This window comes from Bufo gargarizans, chromosome 5, assembly GCF_014858855.1.
Source record: "Bufo gargarizans isolate SCDJY-AF-19 chromosome 5, ASM1485885v1, whole genome shotgun sequence".
Classification (NCBI taxonomy): domain Eukaryota; kingdom Metazoa; phylum Chordata; class Amphibia; order Anura; family Bufonidae; genus Bufo; species Bufo gargarizans.
Window position 1 is genome coordinate 169,944,260 of NC_058084.1, and position 25,162 is coordinate 169,969,421.

Consider the following 25,162-nt stretch of genomic DNA (forward strand, 5'->3'; position numbering starts at 1 on the left):
AACACATGCGGGCTGCCATCTTAACTCGCAAGTCCGGTCACCGGGAGCAGGCACTTCCGAGAACAGCCTGATGAAGGCCCCCGGCGGCTGTTCTCGGAGCTGCCTGCTCCCAGTGACCACATTTGTTTCAGACCGGCTCGAGCACAGGCACAGGTAAGGACTTACCGGTGCATCGTCGGACGTGTGAGTTAAGATGGCAGCCCGCATGTGTTCGCTGGTGAACACTGCGAACTGGCCATCACTGATCATTATCCTGCCCTGTCATGGCTCGGGTGGTTGTTAGCCCTGCTCTTGCACGTGCCATGTCAGCTGCTGGTCTCTATGCCCCTGTTGTAGAGTTACAGTAAGTACACAGCATTACTAGGACTTGATAGCCTATAATTAGTGATGAGCGTAGTTTTGAAAAATTTGATTTGGCAACTTCGTTGCAGTTAGACAAGAAATGTCATTATGCATTAATTTGTCACCAATCGCTATAAATCAGGTATAGGCCACTCTGCATACGGCCACACAGAGAGGCCATGCTGCGGCGAAGAACCTCACGGCCAATTACCCGCAGCTGCCTTTCATTTAATAATGAAGACCGCACTGTATAGTCAGTCTTCATTGTTAATAGCTACATGGCACCTTTAAACAGGGGCTGTTGCTAGTATGGGCTTTGGCTGGTTTGGAGGGGGGATAATCGGCATATTATTGCTGTTCTGGCCTGCAATCTGCTGCAGGTATTTGACAGTAAACAATGAATATTAATCAGCTCTGGCATACCCATTTCTCCAACCCCAGCGCTCTCCTATTAATCATTTTTATCAACACTGTCCCTAGCGCATGAGCGCTTGCCACGTCTATCCCTATGCTCAGCTCACAAGACAATGGTGGAAACTACACGGGATGTGGGTTTTATAGGGCTGTGACATCATAGGAGATGGCTATCTGAGGATTGGCGGGCTCCATGGCATTATAGGTAATCTCAAGTTCCTGGGATTCATACTTTCACTTTGTAACACGTGCAGCCCCCATTTGAAGAAAATTCGCTACAGATCAAAGTTTTCCTAAACTTCGGACCAAATTCTGGTTTGAATGCTTCGCTTCACTCAACACTACATATAATATATAACTGGCAGCATGACCAGCATGGAATCACTGGCATCAAGCATTGTATGATATTATTGGGACCCTGCCCCCTAGATCTAGATTATAAGTAGCACTAAATCACCTGAAAAATGGAGACGCTAACACGGCTGTCAGAGGTAGGGATAACATAAGCTATGCTCAAGAGGACTTTTGTAATTACCTACACACCGCGGTTCTCCCCTTTATACTGGGTTAGTATCTGGCCTGGCGGCGAGTGAAGTTTATTCTATTCACCTGCCTGCTGTCTTTCATTTTTCACTGAGACCCTGTGTGGGGTGGTGTATTAACACTATACACCCTGGGCTCAGTGTAATATATCAACAGCCAGGTTGAGAAATACATATACAAACCCACCCCCCCAGTGGCAGTAACTGGTGGGTAGTGACTTACAACTATTATATTCGTCTACCTCCCATGCTGGAGACCTATTCATAAAAGTCCTCTGATCATAGCTTATGTTATCTCTACCTCTAACAGGGGCCTTTCTTTCTATAGGGTTTGATTCCCCCTTCCCCTATTTTTAGTGCATACCTAATAAAGTTGCAGTTTTAGCGTCTCAATTTTTTCAGTGATCTTTTCCTCACATTTGAGACGTAAAACCCACTATAATATATCCCTGTTGTCCATGAACTTTTATACCTAGCACTAACATCATGCTCCTCAGTACTGTATATCATTGACTCGGGCTATAGTATTGGCACACTGATAGCTCCAGCTGCCCTTTTGAAATCTACATAAAGCCAGTACATGCCATATAAGTAAAGACTGTCGGAAAATTTGCATTGCCACCAGACCTCCACCAATCTTATACTGATTGCCTACCCTAGGCTGTCTAGACCTATATCAGATTTATCACAGTGGCTCAAGCTAGATGATAAATCTGGTGCAGGGATAGATGCGTTTCTCTAACTTTATTGGTTGGCTTAATTGGAGACACAATTGTGGCACAATTTTGGTGCAAAATGTAGCATATTAGGCTATGCACCATTCCCACAAAGCCAGGCTCATTGTCACATTACACACAGATGATTTATTGCAATTTACACCAGAATCTAAGCGCACTCAAATTTGTATGTCAGTCAATACTGTATTCACAGAAAACAATTTTATTTTGCATTTTTGTCTGTATCTTTTTTAAATTTGGCAGTACAATGCCATTAAAAATTAAATACAAAGTATTGTCCTTCTCCAGAAGGTGATCACAGAGAGACAAAAGTCCTGAAAAGCACAAGAGAGGATTCTCCCAGCGTCAGGGGCCAAGGTAAGTATACACAGTGTTGCGGGTCCAGACATTGTAGAGGGGGCTATTCAGTCTCGGATAACCCCTTTAAGGTACCTGCATATGGCATGGGTGCAGGTTTACTAAGAGAAAATCTGCCCAAATTTCGGTGTCTTTCCGCACCAAAACCACACCAGAAACTGCTCGATGTTTTACTTGTGGTTTTTGGTGCAGATTTGATGCTGTTTTGCCGCAGGTCTCACCCTTCCATTGAAAAGGATAAAAACCTCAGAAAAGAACCGTACAAACAATTTGACATGCTGCGGATTTCATAATTTGCATAGCAGGTCAATTTCCGCACGGAAGAGAAAGGTGTACATGACATTTGCCTAATCTCAAACACTTTGCTGGTACTGTATTATGCTGCAGTTTTTCCGCTCGCTAAAAACTACACTTAATCCGCATTGTGTGCAGGTAACTGTCTGGCAAGGTTTATTTTTAGTGGTTCTTTCTCTTTAATACCTTGTGATGTAGTTGGTTAGTGGTACCTGGTACCATTCCTAGGGTCTGAAGTAACTGTACATGCATACTGCACACTGAAGACCTTTAGAAAGGGCAAGGAAGCTAAAAAAAACATCTAGGCATGCAAAAAAGAGCTGGACCTCCACTGAGCACCTTCATCAGGGTAAGATGTGTCTTGCTACTACCACCTCTTTTTGTATCACATGGACGTCAGCCAGATGCCATGTTCGGAACTGGTTGATTGGGGAGATTGCTAATTTTTTCACAGCTTTGGTTACTATTACTTACTTTACTCAGTATGTTATCTTTTGTATGTATTTTATCATGGTTTGGTAAACTTTTTCTGCACCTAAGCCTTGTTAAGCCTATTTTATTCCCGGTTCTCAGAATGCACAGTAATACAGGATCCGTATTGCTTTCTTGAGGATCACAAAATTAATAATAAACAGTATTTCATAATGCCTTCCCCCACCCAGTAAACTATTTTTGTACCAAAACTGATCTAAATGTATAAAGTATACACATCTGCCATCAAACATACATACATGACCAAAAGATGTATTAAAAGCAATTAGTCAGTAGAGAACATGACAGTCATGATTCAATGCAATACTTATCACTTACTAATAGTGACTGTCTATCTGTAATGCCCCGTTTTCCTGTACTTCATCGCTGTCACATTATGTTTTCCACTGTGTTGGTGCCCTATCCTGGTGACATCAAGTCTACATCTGAGGCATGGCAAGACTTGTAAGGATCTGCCCTGTCAACACATCATCATCAATATTCTTTCCTCTGAGGCAGTTTCAGTCGGATAAGACTTTAGCTATAAAGAGTGTTTATGAGGTCAGGAGATCAAAGATAAGGCTATGCAGCCGTCAGCTAATGGGACTGAGAAGTGATCATTTGCAAATAGGCACTTTTACCTATAGTGTGCAAGCACAGCCACCACTGCTGAATTGCAGGATGGTTGTAACCATGGAAATGAGCAGTGTATAATGCGATGGCAAAGCTAATCAAGCCAGCAAAGGAGGCAATATGGATAATAACAATACATTAGTAAGTGTCTTGTATTAAAGGGGTTGTTTCACTTCAGCAAATAGTATTTATTATGTAGAGAGGAAGTTAATACAAGGCACTTACTAATGTATTGTCATTGTCCATATTGCTTCCTTTGCTGGTTTGATTTATTTTTCTATCACATTATACACTGCTCATTTCTATACTGCAAAGAAAAAAGGGGCCAGTCAGCACATCCAATGCGCAGGTGCACGTTGCCATGGCTGGAAACACAAAAAAATATATAATGCAACAGCTCTCTGCAAACCAAATAAAGTACAAGAAAGTATTCTGATGCTAATGCTACGCTTATTTAATAAATTTGAGATTCTAGGCAAATACATTTTGTACAAAATGTATTTGGGCCTGTCTGCCAAACGTCAAGGCGATCTCTATAAGATGGGGAACCCAACACTAAATTCTACCTGTTATGGCTACCATAAAATTCTGGAAATGCAGGTTCCACATGCATGCAGGGCCCACTCTGATTCTTATCATTTCTGGTACCAAAATGGCCTCCATTGAATCCAGGAAATGCAGGTACCAACATGCATGCCAAGCCCACTCCATGCCTCTCCTGGTGCCAGATGGCCTCCAATAAATGCGATGAGAGTCCACTCTATACATCTCCTGGTGCCAAAAGGCTTCCAGTGAGTGCAGGGAGAGCTTTATACTTACACTCATTGAAATCAGCCTATGGGGCCGACAGGCTGGTCAGGGGTGCACGACTGAATAGAGTCAGTCACACCTCCGGTACAAACTGCAAAGAAAAAAGGGGTCAGTCAGCACATCCCAATGTGCAGGTGCAAGTTGCTATGGCTAGAAACAAAACGTTAAAAAAAAATACAATGCAACAGCGATCTGTAAACCAAATAAAGTACAAGAAGTGCTAATGCTATGCTTATCAAGTAAGTCACTCTTCAGTCGTGCACTCCTTTAACTTGCTCTACATGATAAATACCACTTGCTGAAGTGAGACAACCCCTTTAATATAGCACATGACAATCTAGCACTAAACCTAAAATAAAGCTATAATTGCCCTGTAATGAAGCGGTCAGCTGGCACTTCAGGCGGCAAGTCATTTTTGCTGCAGTTCTCTCTCTCTGTTACAGCTTCTGCTGCAGCTCTCTCCCTGTAACTGTCACAGCTTCTAACAGTAGATATACATGGTGGCAGTTGAAGGATGGAACTGAGCATGTGCGTTCATCTCAGCAATGTTACTGAGATGGACAGAAATATAAGGATAAGAATAAACAGCAGGTGGCGCCATACAGATACAAATAACTGAGTGACTAGAAAGTAGAAAATTATATCCGGAAAAGCCATCCTATTGTTTATAAAAAACACATAGAATATTCACATATAAGTTGTTAATTTGTGATTAAAAAACTGATTGATGGATGTGTCCCTCTAAAATGCAGTTCTCCACGTATTTGTATGCAGTCTTTATAACAGAAGATGAACTTGCAGCAACATATTCTCTCTTTTTCAGCATTTTCATAAGGCAAACAGAATAATAAAAGTATTTTAACTGCAAAAAAAAAATGTTTTTCTCCAAATATATGTATAATGTACACAAAAAGCTATACTGTTCAATTGGTAGCATGGCTGTCAGTATATCAGAAGAGACTTACTTTCTTGTCACGGCCGTTCCTGAAAAACCATTTGGATGAGATATGTACAGTAGACGTTTTAGTCCCCTCGGGTAATGACAGAAATGTAAAAAGTGTGCAGAAAGTAAAAGCAGGTAAATGCTGTGTATTAGCATACATTATGGTTAGTGGCTCCCAGGAACTTATGAGTAAAATAAAATGGTAACAAGGAATGCATAGAAGACCACAATATGCTTTTCTGGAGGTAGCAATTTATTTTGCACTCACATATTCAGCAATTTTGTATTCTTTTAATATACAGGCTTACTTTAGCACGACCAGTGGTTTATGGCCCAAACTATTTCTAGTTCCTTATCTTTCGTCCGACTATTGGACGAAAATATTAAACATGGCCAACGTCTTTTCAAACGATAATAGTATCATTTGGCTAAAATAATCGTTTGTTGTTAAATTTCACCCAACGAACGTTTGTTTTAGTTGAAATCGTTCATTTTTATCGACTATACTAATGTGTATGGCCACACAATGGAAGTCTGATGTCATCTGCAGCAAGAGAAGCATCATTACTATATTACAATACCTGAAGGGGAGGTTAAGTTTAGTTGTCTGTACATCTAAAATATTATGACGTGAATGGTTCTCTTCTAATCATCCTCTAAATCTAATATGTGGCACCAAAGTCAAGTTTCACATATTAGTAATAAATGAAAAAAACTGAAATAAAGAGGCAATTAGTAGAAATTATTTTCTAATAAATGTTTATTAGCGTTTAACATTCAAAGCAAGACATAATTATAATGAATCAGAAGACACAGAATACAGTGTACATACACAATGCCGATTCAGAGATTAGTCCAATGTCCTTCTTCACGTCTACTGATCATACATTAGCAAATGTAGACACATACAGACACTTCAGTTATACTATATACTGATTATATATATTTATTTCCAGTTTTTATTTGGAAAAACACTGTACCTAAGAAGATTTCACTGTACCATTAATTTTAGGTAACATATAACAAAAAAGAAATGAATATCTATGGTGAATATAAACCTCTTAATATAATGTATATGGTATAGTAACCGTAACAAAAAGCACATTAGTGTGTCCTGCCCCATAACTGCTGCAGAAAGCTTCAGCCTACTAGTTACTACTTGTCATTTTGCCAGGGAGTAGGTCAATGGTTTTCTGTACCATCCGGGGATGTACCTACTTGGCACCAGACCGGTAGAGGGTGCAAACCTCTAATTTACCAAGGAGCTACTGTGAAGAGCCACCTGTACTGGACTTGCACTTACTGTATATATTAGAGAATACTGACTTACTGTTAAAATGACTCCTTTTTCAAAGGTCCCAAAATGAGAACCAATACTTTAATTGGGGTCAGAAGTGGTTGTGTGATCATTGATGGATGCATCTGGATTACACCACAACCCCTAACTATAAAACAATATAAAAACAACTTTAGCAATATATTCTGAAAAAAATTCCAGCTTGTTATAAAGGCAGATCAGTCAGCTGTCCTTTAAAAATGGAAACCATTCACCTTCTCTTATTTTTCCCTACATTTTTCATGCAGGATCTTTCAAAGGGGTTATCTCATGAAGAATGATACACTGCATTTAATAAATTATTATATAGTTAAGTATCTCTGTCTCTGAGGTGCGCTACCACTTACACCAATGTACGTTGATTCAGCAAATAGATATTTTTAATACATTATATTGCAAATATACCTAATGGTATATGTTCATTGTCTTTACATTTACTATTTTTCATGGGATAACCCTTTAATCATGAGTATCGTCTTAGCACTACATCAGCAGACACACTGAACACTTTAGGATGTGGCTCAGAACATGATCGAGTAATAGCGGTAGTAGGTACAACAAGCCTTTGATTAGAGCTTGTACTTTGAAGAAAGCCAAAAATGTGGTGCCAAATAAGACCATGACTGCAGAGCTTAAATGGGTTTTCCCATCTGGGACAATTTTAGCATACTGGTCAGATATACCATAAATGTCAGATAAGTGCAGGTCCTACTCCTGTCTCCAGAATGAGATCCCCAAAGTGAACGGAGAGCGCACGGTGCATGTGGGGCTTCTGAAAATAGCCAAGCCAATGATAAATGGAGGGTGGCTGCACCTACATGGTTTGCTCTCTCTTTTTAAGGGGCCCATTCTGTTGATGGGGTGGGACCTATCTGGCACTTATGGCATATCCTAGTGCAATTCAAAAAATGTACCAGATGGGACAACCTCTTTAAGGGTACAAGAAAAAGCTCAAGACAGACTTGGCTATTATCCCAAGCAGGCACTTGTGTAAGCTTGCGTGTACTTATAATTGGCTAGTTTACTTTGTTTTGTGCCCTGAGTTTATACACATGAAGATCTTTAGATCCCAAAGTTGATTAAAACTACCTGAGTACTAACCAAATCCAAGCACTATCACCCACCTATGAAGGTCCAGTGTGGGTTCTGGTAGACCCATGGGTAATATTATACAATACACCGTCATTGCATGCAGGCTACAGCAGGAGCGTGCATAACAATGTACATGACTTCATGACTGTGGTAACAATCATGTTGAATCTTTCCTACTTTGGGGACAGATCAGTATAAAAGGTTTATAATACATAATGTATAACACGTTTAGCACACTTGGGCATGGCGTAATACACTTGTGCCTGCTTTTCAGAAGCTCAGAAGTAGAAATTGGAGCTTTTAGAAGAAAGCACATCTTATTAGCTGTCAGTGCGCTCAAATAAGATTGACCGCTTGTGCTGTGCGTGTCCATGATAATGTCAGCAGTCTCCTAAATAAACAAGTCATAATTACAATGCGTTAATGGTTTCCTTCTATCGCTTACCGACAAAATGAAAACACGAAAGCATCAAAACAAAGGCAGAATATCATTTCCAGTTTTTCATTAATTTCATCTTGGCTGAAGAACACTTACTGGCAAGAACTTACAGCAAGAAGTAACATGTACCACTCACATTAGGTCATCTCTAGCACAACGAAACTGTCACTATGGCATAAACAATGCACATACATGAACCGGAGCACATCCCATTTATACTGCTAAAAACCAATATAATACCAATGTACTGTATAATATATTAGGGCCGTTCCATGCCAATAACACTGGAAAATATCTATCCAAACACTTGACTATATGACAGATCGGCAGCTGGTAAATGCATGTGCCCGTATATGCCCTAAACCAGTGTTCCCCGACCCGAGTCCTCAGGGCCCACCTGACTAATTAGATCACCTGCTGAATACTAAGGAAATCCTGAAAACCTGACCGACTGGTGGGCACTGAGGACTGGAGCTGAGGAACATTGCCCTAAACAATATGGAGGAGATTTATGAAAAGAAAACTGGCTATGTTGCCCATAGAAACCAAAGAGATTCCACCTTTTATTTTAAGAGATACTCTGGAAAATGAAAGGTGGAATCTGATTGGTTGTCCAATCAGATTTTAATTAGAATTTACGTCATCCTCTAAACTGTACAAAACACACAGACATATAACTTGCTCCCTATCAATGTAACTACATATACACAAGGTCCCTTGTCCCGACTAGTATCATAATGTAAATAATATAGGAAATATTATTAATCAACCAAAAAAAAATCTTAGGCTTAGTGCACATCTGTGGCTGAATTCTGGTATGTTCTTCTGGCATTGGATGGACGGATGTCATTTACTATAATGGGGTCCTTGCGGTTTCCAGCAAGAATACTGGCATCATCCTAGACAAAATACTGCTGCATGCCAAAATCTGTGATGGGGGCTCCTGCCAGAACCCCAGCTATGGATATGAACCTAACATTAGACTTGATTCCTAATTCCGGGTAGGCAATGTTCTTACAAATCTGTTACTAGAGCCTAAAGAGTTAATAGGGTTATTTTCTACTGATGCCTTCAAATGGAATGTACACTGTTTAAAAAAACATGTTATTTTTAAATCCAAGAATCTGAGCTACGTAATTTCTTTATATTTTAGAGTGTCCAGAGCTTCTTTTCACTGACACATAGCACCAAATCTACTACATAGTCAGTTATGTTTTTTAATTCTGACCACCATCAGCCACCACTGGAGGGAGCTTAGGAGTTTATTGCATACAGTTTATACACTGAACTCCATAATATCACAGTATGCAGTAAGCTTTAAAGCTCCCTCTGCTGGTGGCTACCGGCAGTCAGGAGCTTATCAATTAACTATCATTAGCTGACATTTACCATAAGCATACATTTAGAAATTCACTATATGGCTCATATTGCCATTCCATAAAAATGTGTCTTACCGGTACTTTTGGTGGCGTGTCTCCAGAATTCTACATATTTTCTCTATCCCGGTGTTAAATTTTTCTCCGATTACAATGCTATGCCTGACACTACACAGATTCTTTTAAACATAAAATTCAGAAATTGGTCTTTCTGGATGGAAATCACCTTATCCAGTTAATAATGCAAACGTTCATTTAAGGAGCTTCATATAGTTGGCTCCAGATAGTAATATCATATAAAAAGCACTTCTTAGTACATAGTTTCCCATTGTGGATTCACATGCGGCTAATGATTTATCCACAAATGGGTATTCCGTTCACGGAGCTCATTTGAACCTATGTAAACTGTGACAACTCTCTATTACTCTATGTAATACCACAATGTCATTAGCATAAGATATTATGTAGCATATGGCGGACCCTTCACACTCTTTAGGTAGGGTTTACAGAGATGATTCCAATACTGCAAATTAGAAACAGCATTAAGTCAACAGAAGGGACGGTCTATGCTGGTTTTCTTACACGAGAGTCTGGAAGATTTAGTAAATCTTGTGTAAAAGAAAAGTGAAGCAACTGCCAACAGCAACCAATCAAATTTCCCATTTCATTTTTAGATACCCTTTTGAAATGAAATATGCTGTATGACTGGATGCTACAGGATACAGCTCTAATTTCTATTTTGCACTAGTTTCCCCCAATATCTTTAAAGGAGTTGTGCCAAGTTTCATAGTTATCCCCGATCCTGAAAATGGGGATACTAATCCCACAATCTGAGCAGCATGTCGGGCACATGCCCTGCCGCTCCATTCTCAATAGAACTGCGGGAGATAACCGAGTACAGGGCACAGATATTTCCGGTGGTACCATAGACTGGTGAAAAATGATCTCCATTACTATTACCGAGATGTTCTAGAGCAGGAGGAGCTGAGCAGATTGATATATAGTTTTCTGGGAAACGTTTTAGTCCTAATCAGTGACTGACAACCTTCCCTGTATGAGTGTACATATATAGATAGCTGTCAGTCACTTAATAGGACCGCCCACATGACTCCTGATCTCAGAAAGAGCAAAGATTTAGATCAGGGCTGGCCAACCTGCGGCTCTCCAGCTGTTGGCTGTCTGGGCATGCTGGAAGTTGCAGTTTTGCAACAGCTGGAGGGCCGCAGGTTGGCCAGCCCTGCTTTAGCTGAATAAAATAAAATGAAGTTATACTGAATATTCTCCCATAAAACTATATATCAATCTGCTCCACACGGACCGAAACACTTCAGATTTATTGCAGCAGATTTGCATGCGGCACATACGCAGCATTTTACAGTACAAAGTGGATGATTTTGAAAAAAATCTCATCCATCCTGGAGCGTTAATTGTCCTGTGGTACAGATTTTAAATTAAATCCACAGCATGTCAATTTATACTGCAGATTTCCACCATGGGTTTTACCCTTTGCAATGCATATGGTGAAATCTGCAGCAAATCAAAATGTAAAATCTGCAGCAGATTTTTCCGCCACAAATCATGTCCCGTGTGTGGATCAAGCACAATGGAATAAGGAAGATAAGGCACCAAACTGGATGGTTAAAATCAATATTTCCTAAAACACTACTTATAAAAACACGAATCAATGATTTCTACAATTCATGGAATATACAGAACGCTTTTTGTCAGTAAATCAAATTCACATTTGCGTCAATGTCATGATGATTGCGGATACAGCCACCTCTAGGTAAACTGAGGAAATCACTTACCAGAGCCCAATCCAGAAGCTACTACCGCATTCAATACTGGTTAGTACCAATTGACACAGCACAATGTGGCAGCAGTGTTTAGTGAATAAGGCGCTAAAAATGCACTAAATTTTAGGACAACATAATAGGTATTATATATCACAAGATATCCACTGTCCCCCCAGTTCATTTGACTCCCGCTAATAATTTTTTCTATTCCTCAGTGCTCACCTTTCCCTTCCTAGGAACATGCCTTTCACCTCCAAAGAGCCTGCCCAGTGAGTCAAGAATACCCGAGTCCCTGTACCGCCCGTGGGCTCCATGGCCATGCCTAGAGTGGTGGTCAGAAGTACTTGCTGATGCCATTTGTTTTGATCCGTGAGTACGAGACTGTTTCTGTGATGCCATCAAATCCGTTTCTGGTGAAGTTGTTCCACTGTCCTCTGGGATGGTTTGAAGCTCATCTGACTCAGAGGGCCGATCTTTGAAGGTGTTGTCCTCCCTTCCAGGAGCATCTCGGGAAAAGAGGCGGACTAAATGTGGGCGAGAGGCAGCGTCAGCTGGGTTGGCATCCTTCCAATCATTCTTGGGGTCTTCTGTGCTCGTGGAGTCAGTCACCGCCGTGTCCTTGGATGAGGTGCCATTGTTCTGGTTCACATCTGCTGCAAATAATAAGAGGGAGATGTGAATGCAGGGCTGTGAATAGAAAACAATGATTCCTTCTTCTCCCTATCCTGATTTAGCCATTTCACGCAAAGATCTAAGAATATGTTCATGGCATTTCAGAGGGAGGAACTACAAGGAACACTGGGGAGAATACTTCTCAAGATGTAAGGTTAAAAAATGCCTCAACATTCCTAGCAGTTCTATAGATGTGGTTTGTACATAATAAGCTTGATCAGAACTTATTAGAAGTCAACTCCCAACAGAAATTACAGAAAGTAAGTGAAATAAACCCCCTGTTTATAAGGTTTTCTAAAGGACTCTTGTAACATACCCATGCCACATACCTTGCGGCAAAGTTTTTGCAGTACTTTACCAAAATGACAGCCAGCTGCAGAGCACCATACCTGTGAAGGAAGTGTGTAACGGACACACAGTAACACAAATAGTCCTGCACAACTTCCTTCTGAATAAAACTGCATACAGAAGACGCTGAAAGATGCTGATGCATTCAGGGCTACTACTAGCCCATAATCATAGAAGTTCTAAGACATTCTAGAGATTCTATGATTACAAGCTTGTAGTAGCTCGAAAAGAGTCAGATTGTTTCTGCCTTTGTCTCTATGCGGTTTTAGAGGACTCCAGTAAAAGACTACTTGACCACTTGGGTATATAACTACTTAAAGAGAATGTAGTGCCTGTACTGATAAGCAGGTAAGGGCTCTTTCACATCTGCGTTCTTTTCTTCCGGCATAGAGTTCCGTCGTCGGGGCTCTATGCCGGAAGAATCCTGATCAGTTTTATCCTAATGCATTCTGAATGGAGTGAAATCCGTTCAGGATGCATCAGGATGTCTTCAGTTCCGGAACGGAACGTTTTTTGGCCGGAGAAAATACTGCAGCATGCTGCGCTTTTTGCTCCGGCCAAAAATCCTGAAGACTTGCCGCAAGGCCAGATCCGGAATTAATGCCCATTGAAAGGCATTGATCCGGCCTTAAGCTAAACGTCGTTTCGGCGCATTGCCGGATGCAACGTTTAGCTTTTTCTCAATGGTTACCATGGCTGCCGGGACGCTAAAGTCCTGGCAGCCATGGTAAAGTGTAGTGGGGAGCGGGGAGCAGCATACTTACCATCCGTGCGGCTCCCGGGGCGCTCCAGAGTGACGTCAGGGCGCCCCAAGCGCATGGATCACGTGATCGCATGGCACGTCATCCATGCGCATGGGGCGCTCTGACGTCATTCTGGAGCGCCCCGGGAGCCACACGGACTGTAAGTATACTGCTCCCCCGCTCCCCGCTCCTACTATGGCAACCAGGACTTTAATAGCGTCCTGGGTGCCATAGTAACACTGAAAGCATTTTGAAGACGGATCAGTCTTCAAATGCTTTCAGTACACTTGCGTTTTTCCGGATCAGGCGTGTAATTCCGGCAAGTGGAGTACACGCCGGATTCGGACAACGCAAGTGTGAAAGAGGCCTAACTGCAGTAAAGTGATCTGTACAGATCAATACGTGGGGTCTATTATTAGGCTAAAGGTGCCCATATACATTCAATAGCTGTTGGCTGAACGACCGACAGCTATCTCTCCCTGCTTGCCCATAGACATTTGGTCCGGCTGAACGTGTTTGTGTATTTTATGGGAAGAGCAGAGAAAACCGCTGCCAGACACTTCTGGTGGTGGCTTATCTTCCGGGAGAACAAAAGGATTGGGCAAAAGTATAAATTTCGCCCGATTCTTGTCTCACCTGACATCATCTGTCGGGGGAGAGTCGGGAGCTTCCAAGCTGAACCCACGGTTCTCAGCAGGTTGGGATGACTATAGACTAATGTTTAAGGCCAGCTTTAGTGGCCAGTGCGAAAACTGCTGGATTTTATGTCTTTTTTTTGTTTAATATAGATGTTGACATGGAAAATTTAAACTAACATCACCAAAAATTATTTAAAAATATGTTTACTATAAAAACATAATCTAAACAATAAGTCATTTTCTGATGATACAATCCTTTTAAGAATGGTATCTTTTAGTTACACGGACAGATTATTGGGAGTATTCTTGGGAAACGGAATAAGAGAGAAAATTGTCAATCATCGTCCGGACTTCTCTCTAGTGCGCTATGGGCTTTGGCAGGTAAGTACTGTAAAAGTACTGAATGCTGCTGAAATCAGTGGGTCTGTTGCTTCACTATCCTGGCCTCAGTGGGGGCGGTATTAGGGAGCTGACAGATTCCCCTGATTTACGACCCCAGATGTAAGCATGAAACTTTTCACTCACTGACAGCAAGCTACGTTTTTGAAAATGGTGAGAAACTGGGCTGCAAATTAAATAATAAAGTTGTGTAATATTTTATTAAATATACAAAGATCAGCATTTTTTACATAAACCTAGAAAAAGGAGCAACTTCATTCTTGTGGAGATTTTCCACAAGCCCCTGACAATCCTGTCTGATGTGCCAGCATTCACTAGGACTGCGACAGTTTACAGGTTCAGGACCACCTGACCTGAGATAAATCGGAGTGCTTCTTATAGAGATGCGACATAGGTGCGTTTACAAATGCAGCAGAGCTGAGTTTGCCATTAGGTGATATCCCATATAGTATCATCTGGGATTTTCCACTGCACTCCAGGTAAGGCCTCATGCACACAAATGTTTATATTTTTTCGGTCTGTTTTTTGCGTTCCGTATACGGTCCATATACAGAACTATTCATTTCAACGGGTCAGCAAAAAAAAACAAAAAAAAAAACGGAATGTACTCCGTATGCATTCCGTTTCCGTATTTCTGTTCCGTTCAAAGATAGAACATGTCCTATTATTGTCCACATAACGGACAAGGATAGTACTGTTCTATTAGTGGCCATATGTTCCGTAAAAAAACGGAATGCACACGGATGTCATCCGTATTTTTTGCGGACCGATAAATACTGAAAAAGTCATACGGTCGTGTGCAATAGGCCTAAAACCTTCTTGATTATACCATAATTTTGTGAGTTATCAGGGTGAATCAGTTAAATGATAAATTTATCTCTGTTACATCTGTATCATACAGCTCACGACACAACCAGGGCCTCCAGCGTACATCTGTATCACAGCAAGCCCATCCTGTCAATATACAGTAGTTACACCCTTGCTTGTAAGGACAAGCTTTGTTATCAGCACTACTTGTATGGGGAGGGGGGCTCAATGTCATATAATAGACATTTGTCACCACAGCAGGATACTCATGCGACTAAAGTGCCACATAAGACAGTTTAGAGCAGCCTTTGGCTGTGCAGGCATGCTGGGAGTTGTAGTTTTGCAACACCTGGAGGCACACTGGTTGGAAACACTGGTTTAGAGAATTAATACGGTCTCATTAAAGCACTAGAGTCATTCCTATCACCAGCCATTCACACCAACATTTAAAGGGCTTGTCCAGGGAAGGTGGGAGCAATTCGGAATGACGGGGAACGGTGTGGTAGGTAATGGCGTTTTCTAGCCCATTCTGGCCCTTTTTTTTAATCCCTTCCAGATAACCCATTTAACAAAGTGGATCTGGAGTACAGCTTCCATCCAAAGGATCAGCACCGGCGCTCGCCTTCTCACAGTTATGTGCAGCTCTGCCCTAAAGAAGTGAATGGGGCTGAGCTGCGATACCAAGCACAGCCGCTACACAACGTATGGCGCTGTGCTTGGTGAGCTAAGAGAAGGCCGCAGTGCTAATGCGAGCGGCGATTCATTTTCGTACAGCTGGACCCCCACCAATCAGATACTGATAACCTATCCACAGGGAAGGTCATCAGATAAAAAATCTCAGAAACCCCCTTTAAATGATTAATGATAATTGTACAGACATGGCATCTAAAGGGAGAGCACTATACTGCTCCCTACCTCACCTCAAACACTGGGATATCAGTACTGAATGCATTCAAATAATGGACACAAGAAACTGCATCTTTAGTGATGGCTATAAAAGAGTAGCTGAAGGGCTGAAAATACAATCCCTTCACTTATACTCAAAAATAGCTACAAGTACAGTATCTGATAGGATGCTAAAAAACATGACCTCAAAATCTTAAAGAATGACATTCTGGATCTTTAGCTTTGATCCCTTAAAATTTTCTTGACAGCAACCCACATGGTATATATGGCAGTCATGCTTCAGATAAAGCTGTCAGATCTTACTAGAGTTACATTGGCATAGACGCCTTTCAAAGAACTGTTCCATTTAAATGAATGGCGCCCCCACTGTACTCCCAGTACGTTACTGGAGGAAGCACTGTACACCTTTTCTTTTTCGTCTTGTGTCTCTTTACATTAAGGCATGTATTGATGCCCTGCATAGATGGTTCCCATGGGTGCTACTGCACCAACTAAAAATTCCCATAAACTCCCTTGTCAAAGCTGTTTTGGCTGAAAGTACCCCTGCTCTAACTAACATACTGACATTGGGGTGGTCCACCATATTAAAAGTGAACATGGTAGGTTATGGGCCCTGTCACATATTTTCCAAGATTAGCCTCTGAGTCAGTACATAAAATAAATAATTCAGTTATCTCCCATTGTCTTTTTTGGCCTGAGTATGTTTCTCAGCAGGTGACACTGATTTAATAGTATGCTCCAAAGTAAAGGCCCCAATACCTGGGCTGATACAGTAGGTAATTATCAGGAACGAACTGTTCATTCCCGATAATTGCCTTCTTGTCAGAGAATGTGAGAGCTGCATTTACATGCAGCAATCATCTCCTCTGTATGGGAATAAGCAGTCACTACAGTTCCCATAGATAATCATTGTTTCTAGACAGCAAATCCCTGTTTTCAGAGCACAATCTACTGCCCAGGAACAATGATTTAGGTGTTGCTTTCTTCTGATGAACAAGTGTTTGCTCATTGGGTGATTGGCAGCATCTTTACACAAGGCAATTGTTGGGAACAACCATTGCAAGCTTCCTTCCCAATAACTGACCCCATTGTCGGCTCTTGTAAAGGGGCATTAAAGGTTGTCAGGAAATCTGAAATAAAGCAATTTATATAACCTTGCATAAGGGTCCACGAACATCTACTGGTTTAGAGGTATTTGGCCACCTTCACACACATCTTTTAACCCCCGTAACAACTGTGCTAAGTATTATCATAGAGGAGTATGCTCAGGGGCGTAGCTATAGGGGGTGCAGAGGTAGCAGTCGCTACCGGGCCCAAGAGCCTGAGGGGGCCCAAAGACCCTTGTGCTGCATAAGAAGACACACAAAGCTGAGGGAAGGGGGGCCCAAGCCTAACTCTTGCACCAAGGCCCATGAGCCTCTAGCTACGCCCCTGAGTATGCTAATACATTGTAAGTTTAAAATAAAGTTATAAAATAGTAATCCCAAAAATGTTATAAATTATGTAATAAAAAAGAAAAAAAACTCAGCAAAAAAAAAAAAAGAAACAAAAACACCAATATTTAGTATTTAAAAAACCATTTTATTGCACACACATTAAATTTTTTTTTTTTAAAAGCATAATATTCGGTAGCCACCTGAATGTAATGTAAGAATTTATGTATCAGGATATTTAGTGCTAACTATAATAAAAACACCATAATGTGCTTCTTTCTATATTTTTACAAAAAAAATTTTGACCAAAAGCACTGCTGCCAGATGTTGGTTCACAGTTTATAGAAAAAAATATCAATGTCTAGATTCATAGTTTTTTTAGGTCACTGGCACTTCAATAAAAATATTACAGATGAAAAAACCAAACAAAAACACATATATAGACACAGAAATAAAGCCCTATAGTACTGACTGGTGGACAAGCATGTAACGATCCCCCAGCTGCTGATCTCAGCTTTCTACTGTTAATGCAATGAAATCCAAATATTTTATGTTAAGGATTTAGAAGCAGAGTCCAGACTTTTAGGGCTAAAGCTGATCCACATCTAAATCTATACAACGCCTTGGAGCAATATGGAAAAACAACTAGTGTAAGGAACACTGCCTGTTGCATATTAATACTGTATAACAGACTCTTATTGTCAACTAAAAATAGCTGCGTGCGTTAATACAAAGAATATTTATGCCACAAGAGCATTTTTATTCTCCAAGGAACACAAACCAGTTGACTGCTGCAACTGCTCCAAAAATGAGATTTTAAGCAATAGAAATAAACACAAACACAGACATATTAGACAAACTCTATGAATATGTATTGGCTTCAAAATAATTTTCCAACTATATCAAGTTTTGAACCAGCAAAAATTGTGCGCACCAGTATTGGTAGGGCTCTATGTGCATTCCCTAATGCTAAAGTAAATGAAACCCATAAATCCCTCCTCCTCTGCTCTGAGTGAAGGCTATATTCTCCATCCAGGGGCAGCATGTGTTGGATTAAAACTTCCCGTTCCCTGTGATGCTAATAACTGTTAGGGACAGTGGATATGGATCCACTGAGTGACTTTGGCATTATCCTGGCAGTCCCCTGTTTTTTAGCCCTTTAACCCCTATACAGAGATCTGGCCTTAGCTGCAGGGGAGGCACCAGGCTGCTACCTCTTGGAATAGTCCAGGTGTGGTGGGCTGCTGAACTGCAGGGGCCAGAGACACCTGTGCGAAGCACCAAGGAATCAGGCAAAGCTCATGGTCAGTGGCAGGCCATGGTCAGTGCAGGCAGAGTTTATTTGAATCTGAAAATCAGTCCAAAGATCATGGCAGGCAACACAGGGTTGGAACACAGAACAGGCATGGGTCAGGTCAGGCATCAGAGAGAAAGAATCCAGGAATCAGACAGAAGTCGGTACACAGGCAGACAAACTGATTATAGCACATTTGCAGGATGTAGCATGCTATAAAAACCAATTGCTCAAGTACCTCTCCCTTGGGAAAGGCACCTCAAGTACCCACATGTGTCCAGCCATTGGCTGGTGAAGATTGGTATACAGGTGCACTGGCTCTTTAAGAGCCAGGGAGCACACATGCCCTATGGCCCAGGTTCAGGGTGTGGCCTCCAATGAAAGAAACAGAACTCTGGCAGCTGGCATTGCTGTGAGGCCACTAGTACCCTCAAACACGCTGCCTATTATGGTATGGTTCAGGCTAGATAACAGGGTTTTTATTTTCAATGGCTTCAAAAACTGGAAATGAAATAAACATCCAATTGCATATATATCTTAAATGTACATAAATTGATATATATATATATATATATATATATATATACATAGCAAGCACGATGAAAACATGCTTCTGTATACTCCTGACCTGCATTCAGAAAATTGAAACCAACTGAAAAAAAAATTCTCCTTTATTTCTTGGTTAAACAGATTTATTTCATATATATTGAAAAAGGTCAGAACCCCTTTACGTAATACATAATGAGCATGTTAATAGAGCTCAGTCACTCGGCTGGAGCCAGTGCCATATGTGGTGCTTTCACATTAACGTCATTCATCTTCCATTACCCTTTGGAGGACCGCACAGCTCCCTATGGCTCACAAAGTACAAAACCAATCTACAGTATTTCTCCATCATCCGGTGCCCTTTTGCTACATTGTTACCAGTGACAGTTCTAATAAGCAACATGAGGATAAGCAGCTGGCGACTGCCTTAATGTCACTCAAACTCCGAGCTGTACCTACAGATTAATGTGGAAGGATTAATCAGATATCGGAGGAGACACTTGACCACTGAACCAGGGAAATGCAATTCTCTGGTAGATTATGTGAAGGATTAGGTTTGATTTGTGTATACACCATTTCTCTCATTGGTAAAAATTATACTGCACAACACCTTCATAATAATATGAATGTAAAGTCACACATATTCATTAGAACTAATGAAGTTAGAATACCAAGAAGGTATAAATAGCAACATTTCGGAAACGTGAAATGATACCAGCCTGTAGAATATGATGGGATAGAATGTGGCAAGGAAATGTTATACTGCATCCATTTAATTAAATACAGAGAGATCTAAATGGATGTCATTGCTTTAGCGAAATCATGATATCAAATTTTACAGTTCAGCCTTCAATTAAGTAATGAACATGATGGTTTCCCAGAGGCAGGTATGTCATTTCTGGGCATAAAGTCATGCTATAGTGCACATGCACTGCTTGTGTAAATATAATCTCCATATAACGACGGATTAAGAGCCGAGCTGTAATTTCCTATTAACATTGAGTGGTACTGTCCTCTCTCTGTTACAAATCAGGAATCGTGTTATAGGCAAAACTTCCACATCAATTTGCGAAATTGTTAAGGCCCCTTTACATGGTCTGATTGTCGGGAAGGAGACGTTCCTTCCTGACTATCGCTTGATGGTCAGTGGAGGAGACCACAGCATTTATTTGCAGTGATCTCCTCCACAGTATAGGGAAGAATGATCGTTAATGCCATTGCTCATCCCCATACAGAATCAGTGTGCTGTTTGGACGAGGATGCATGACCACTCCAGCTAAAAGTACTGATCTAGACATAAGTCCCTTTACAATTCACCAAGGAGAATTTCACTAGAAACGTTGGCCTGGAAAAATGGCTTGTTTCCCACTTCTGTGATGGAACCCAACAGTTGACCTGCCTGATTAGCTCACAATCTGCCATATGCCCAACACCACTCAAAAAAATAAAAATAAAAATAGGGGGTCATTTACTGATACCAGCGAATTACACAATGGTCTTGACCTGTCCCCCACTAGACAGGTCAAGACCTCTGAATAATTGTGTTGCATCTCTGCAGGTCTGTGCGCCAAAATGGAAATGTACAAGGTGTAGATTTCTGTTAGAGTTTATGCCAGTTTCCTGGTGTAGATGATATAACAAATGTGACCCTGCACCACCTGCTCTCCACTCTGCTCACTTTTTGGAAAAGTGATGATTGGGGCTCAAACCCCTAAAGAAACTCATGCAATTTTGTGCAAGTATGTTGAGCGCCAACTTTTTCCACTTTTCTGACTTATGGGGATAATACACGCCCCCTTATTCCTAAAATTACTATTGTATCGATCTGTACGGCACTGAAAATGTACGTGTAAAATAGCATAAAACCAATACAATCTCATCATATATGCTACAAAATATTTGCTATCTGGCATAGAACTCATAATCTAACACAAAAAAAAAAAAAGGAAGTAAATCAAAAGGTTTAATATTGTTATTCAAGTAAAACATTGCAGGGAGCCTGAACCAATGGGAGATTAAAATACAGAGGCAACAGTGCCTCAACAGTACATGGCAATGTCAAACGGAAGAAGTCACACGTGAAGCAACAGCATAGGTGAAAAACAATATGAATATACAAACATTATAAATAATGGATGAGGGAGGTTACAGCATGTTGACTGTCCAGATCTGCCCTTCTTCACAAACATAACAGGAAAGTTACTGAACATAAAATGTCAAAGTCATTGCTAAAAGGTTGCAATATTTTAATGTACATATCTTGGAAACTTATAAAAAATTCAAGTAAAAGTGCTTTTGCCACCTTGCACATTACAGCTTTTCTGGTTTTCACATTTGGTCTCTGAACGCCTACAGGTTTAGGCTTTTCAAGATCAAGCAAGATCAAATACTCGGGAGAAAAAAATGATGACTGCATTTTTTGGTCAATCTCTAAAACACAGACTTGACATTTATATGCAGTGGTCAATGTTTAAAGGAAATCTGTCAACAGGAAATTCACTATTCAACCAGGCACAACGCCTTATAGGGCTAGCTCAGCCAAGATAAGTAATAGCTTTCATCTTGCTTTTATCTGGAGAAAACATACTTATAATCCATATGTTAATGAACAGTTGAGTGCCCTGCGAGCAGGCCCAGGGCTTTCTGTGCACCCTTGCTCCTCCTGCTTCCTCTTCCAGCCCCTCCCTCTCCTTCTTGATTGCGAGGACCAGGTTCCACCATTGTCATCTGGTCTAGCTGTGTCAATCAAGGAGAGAGAAGAGCTGAGCAAGAGTGCACAGAGTGGTGGCGTACCTTGGTGTATTTAACTACTCATTTTCAGTAAGAAGCAACGGATTGCTACGTTAAAAGTATCAATACATTCAGCTGAGCTCGTCCTATAATGCATTGTGCCTGGGTTAACATAGAATTTTCTGGTGACAGGTTCCCTTTAATCTTTGTAGAGGAAATTCATTGGGGGTCATTTACAAAGCTGGAACTCCAGGTTTTGCATTTCTGCAAAAAATTGTGACTGTGAAGTTCTACTTTAGCAGGTCTGACCCCTGATCAGAAGAAGGGGCTACTGTTCTTCCTTTGCTGATGGGTGCGGGTACCTAGGGAGGGAAGGGGGGTTGCATCCCCACCAATCACACCCTAATAGCTGATTCTAAAGATGGAACATCAGGGCTAAAGTATGTACCAGAAAATCTAAAATTTAGCTCTTCCCTCCATACACATCCTCTTTTATTCCCTTGGTTGAACTTGACGGATTGTGCCTTTTGTCAGCCATACTTACATATGTAACTATATTTTGGGACCCTTGGTTAATCTGAAATAACCAAAAGATGAACAAAAATACATAAAGTTGCAAGAAAAAGTATGTGAACCCTTTGGAATGATATGGATTTCTGCACAAATTGGTCATAAAATGTCATCTGATCTTCATCTAAGTCACAACAATAGACAATCACAGTCTGCTTAAACTAATAACACACAAATAATTAAATGTTTTTATTGAACACACCATGTAAACATTCACAGTGCAGGTGGAAAAAGTATGTGAACCCTTGGATTTAATAACTGGTTGGACCTCCTTTGGCAGCAATAACGTCAACCAAACGTTTCCTGTAGTTGCAGATCAGAAGTGCACAACGGTCAGGAGTAATTATTGACCATTCCTCTTTACAGAACTGTTTCAGTTCAGCAATATTCTTGGGATGTCTGGTGTGAATCGCTTTCTTTTGGTCATGCCACAGCATCTCAATCGGGTTGAGGTCAGGACTCTCACTGGGCCACTCCAGAAGGCGTATTTTCTTCTGTTTAAGCCATTCTGTTGTTGATTTACTTCTATGATTTGGGTCGTTGTCCTGTTGCAACACCCATCTTCTGTTGAGCTTCAGCTGGTGGACAGATGGCCTTAAGTTCTCCTGCAAAATGTCTTGATAAACTTGGGAATTCATTTTTTCTTCGATGATAGCAATCCGTCCAGGCCCTGACGCAGCAAAGCAGCCCCAAACCATGATGCCCCCACCACCATACTTCACAGTTGGGATGAGGTTTTGATGTTGGTGTGCTGTGCCTCTTTTTCTCCACACATAGTGTTGTGTGTTTCTTACAAACAACTCAACTTTGGTTTCATCTGTCCACAGAATATTTTGCCAGTACTGCTGTGGAACATCCAGATACTCTTGTGCAAACTGTAAAAGTGCAGTAATGTTTTTTTTGGACAGCAGTGGCTTCCTCTGTGGTATCCTCCCATGAAATCCATTCTTGTTTAGTGTTTTACGTATCGTAAATTCGCTAACAGGGATGTTAGCATATGCCAGAGACTTTTGTAAGTCTTTAGCTGACACTCTAGGATTCTTCTTCACCTCATTGAGCAGTCTGTGCTGTGCTCTTGCAGTCATCTTTACAGGAGAGTAGCAGCAGTGCTGAACTTTCTCCATTTATAGACAATTTGTCTTACCGTGGACTGATGAACAGCAAGGCTTTTGGAGATACTTTAATAACCCTTTCCAGCTTTATGCAAGTCAACAATTCTTAATCGTAGCTCTTCTGAAAGCTCTTTTGTGCGAGGCATCATTCACATCAAGCAATGCTTCTTGTGAAAAGCAAACCCAGAACTGGTGTGTGTTTTTTTATAGGGCAAGGCAGCTGTAACCAACACCTCCAATCTCATCTCATTGATTGGACTCCAGTTGGCTGACACCTCACTCCAATTAGCTCTTGGAGATGTCATTAGTCTAGGGGTTCACATACTTGTTCCACCTGCACTGTGAATGTTTACATGGTGTGTTCAATAAAAACATGGTAACATTTAATTCATTGTGTGTTATTAGTTTAAGCAGACTGTAATTGTCTATTGTTGTGACTTAGATGAAGATCAGATCACATTTTGACCAATTTGTGCAGAAATCCATATCATTCCAAAGAATTCACATACTTTTTTTTTGCAACTGTATGCATTTAACAGGTCTAATTAACAACATATTGTCTTTAATTACATTTTTACTCAATGCAATCTGTTGGTAGCAAATTTCAATAGATTCTAAGTAACTTCTCCATCACAGCTAAAAAATATTGGGGAGTCAACTTTAGTCCAACAGAACCTAATACCTACTACTGTGAATGTAATAATTTTGGTCTCCAGAAAAAAAACTAAAAAAGCTGGGACCCTGCAGATCCTGAGAATAGGTGTCCTGTGTCCTCTGTTTGAATGCAGCAGGGTCATGCATGTGCACTACCACTCCATTTAATATTTATAGAGCTCTCTGTTAGACATATGTCCATAGTAAGTCCATAGTGGCTGCACGAAACCCCTAAGAATGAATGGATCAGCTGTCTAAGCGATTGTACCGGGGTGCTGCCCACAGCTTTGAACTAGTGTGGGTCCAGTCCTATAGCAAACTCCACTTATTGTTATAAAGAGTACTGGTTATGGTTGGGGATGCCTAGAACGAGAGAGGAACTTGCAGAAAACAAAAAGGTCCATGGTTTACTACTGGTGGGATTTGCTATGACAGAAATTCTCCAGCTATGAGAGGAATGTGGCTGCTCTCCAAACAGCCTGCAGATTTTCTTTTTCCAATTGTTAAATAAATGGATTCTGTCAGCCCACCCATACAAAATCTAAATGTTTCTTTGTTTTCCTGAACCATACATATTTTCTGGGACAATTAAAAAGGAAAACTGGAGAATAAGCAGACTCTTTTGTTTTAATATCTGCACAGCAAAAGCTATGCTAAGTATATCACTGGAATAGACCATTGATATTATTGAGGGATTTAACTTGTTTTGCCAACAAAAATCCTTTCCC

The 25,162-nt window shown here is 40.8% G+C and overlaps 1 protein-coding gene across 6 annotated transcripts in view; it reads right to left on the bottom strand.

The window, feature by feature from the left end:
• The window catches only part of LOC122937718 (myelin basic protein), a 171,164-nt gene that overhangs the window by 41,371 nt on the left and 104,631 nt on the right, over positions 1-25,162 (bottom strand). For 5 of the 6 annotated variants that reach the window (XM_044292719.1, XM_044292721.1, XM_044292720.1 and 2 more), the window contains one exon: positions 11,805-12,235. In XM_044292719.1, coding sequence (XP_044148654.1) covers positions 11,805-12,235 — 431 coding nt within the window. The remainder of the gene's footprint in view (positions 1-11,804; positions 12,236-25,162) is intronic. The other variant, XM_044292718.1, reaches the window with a different exon arrangement.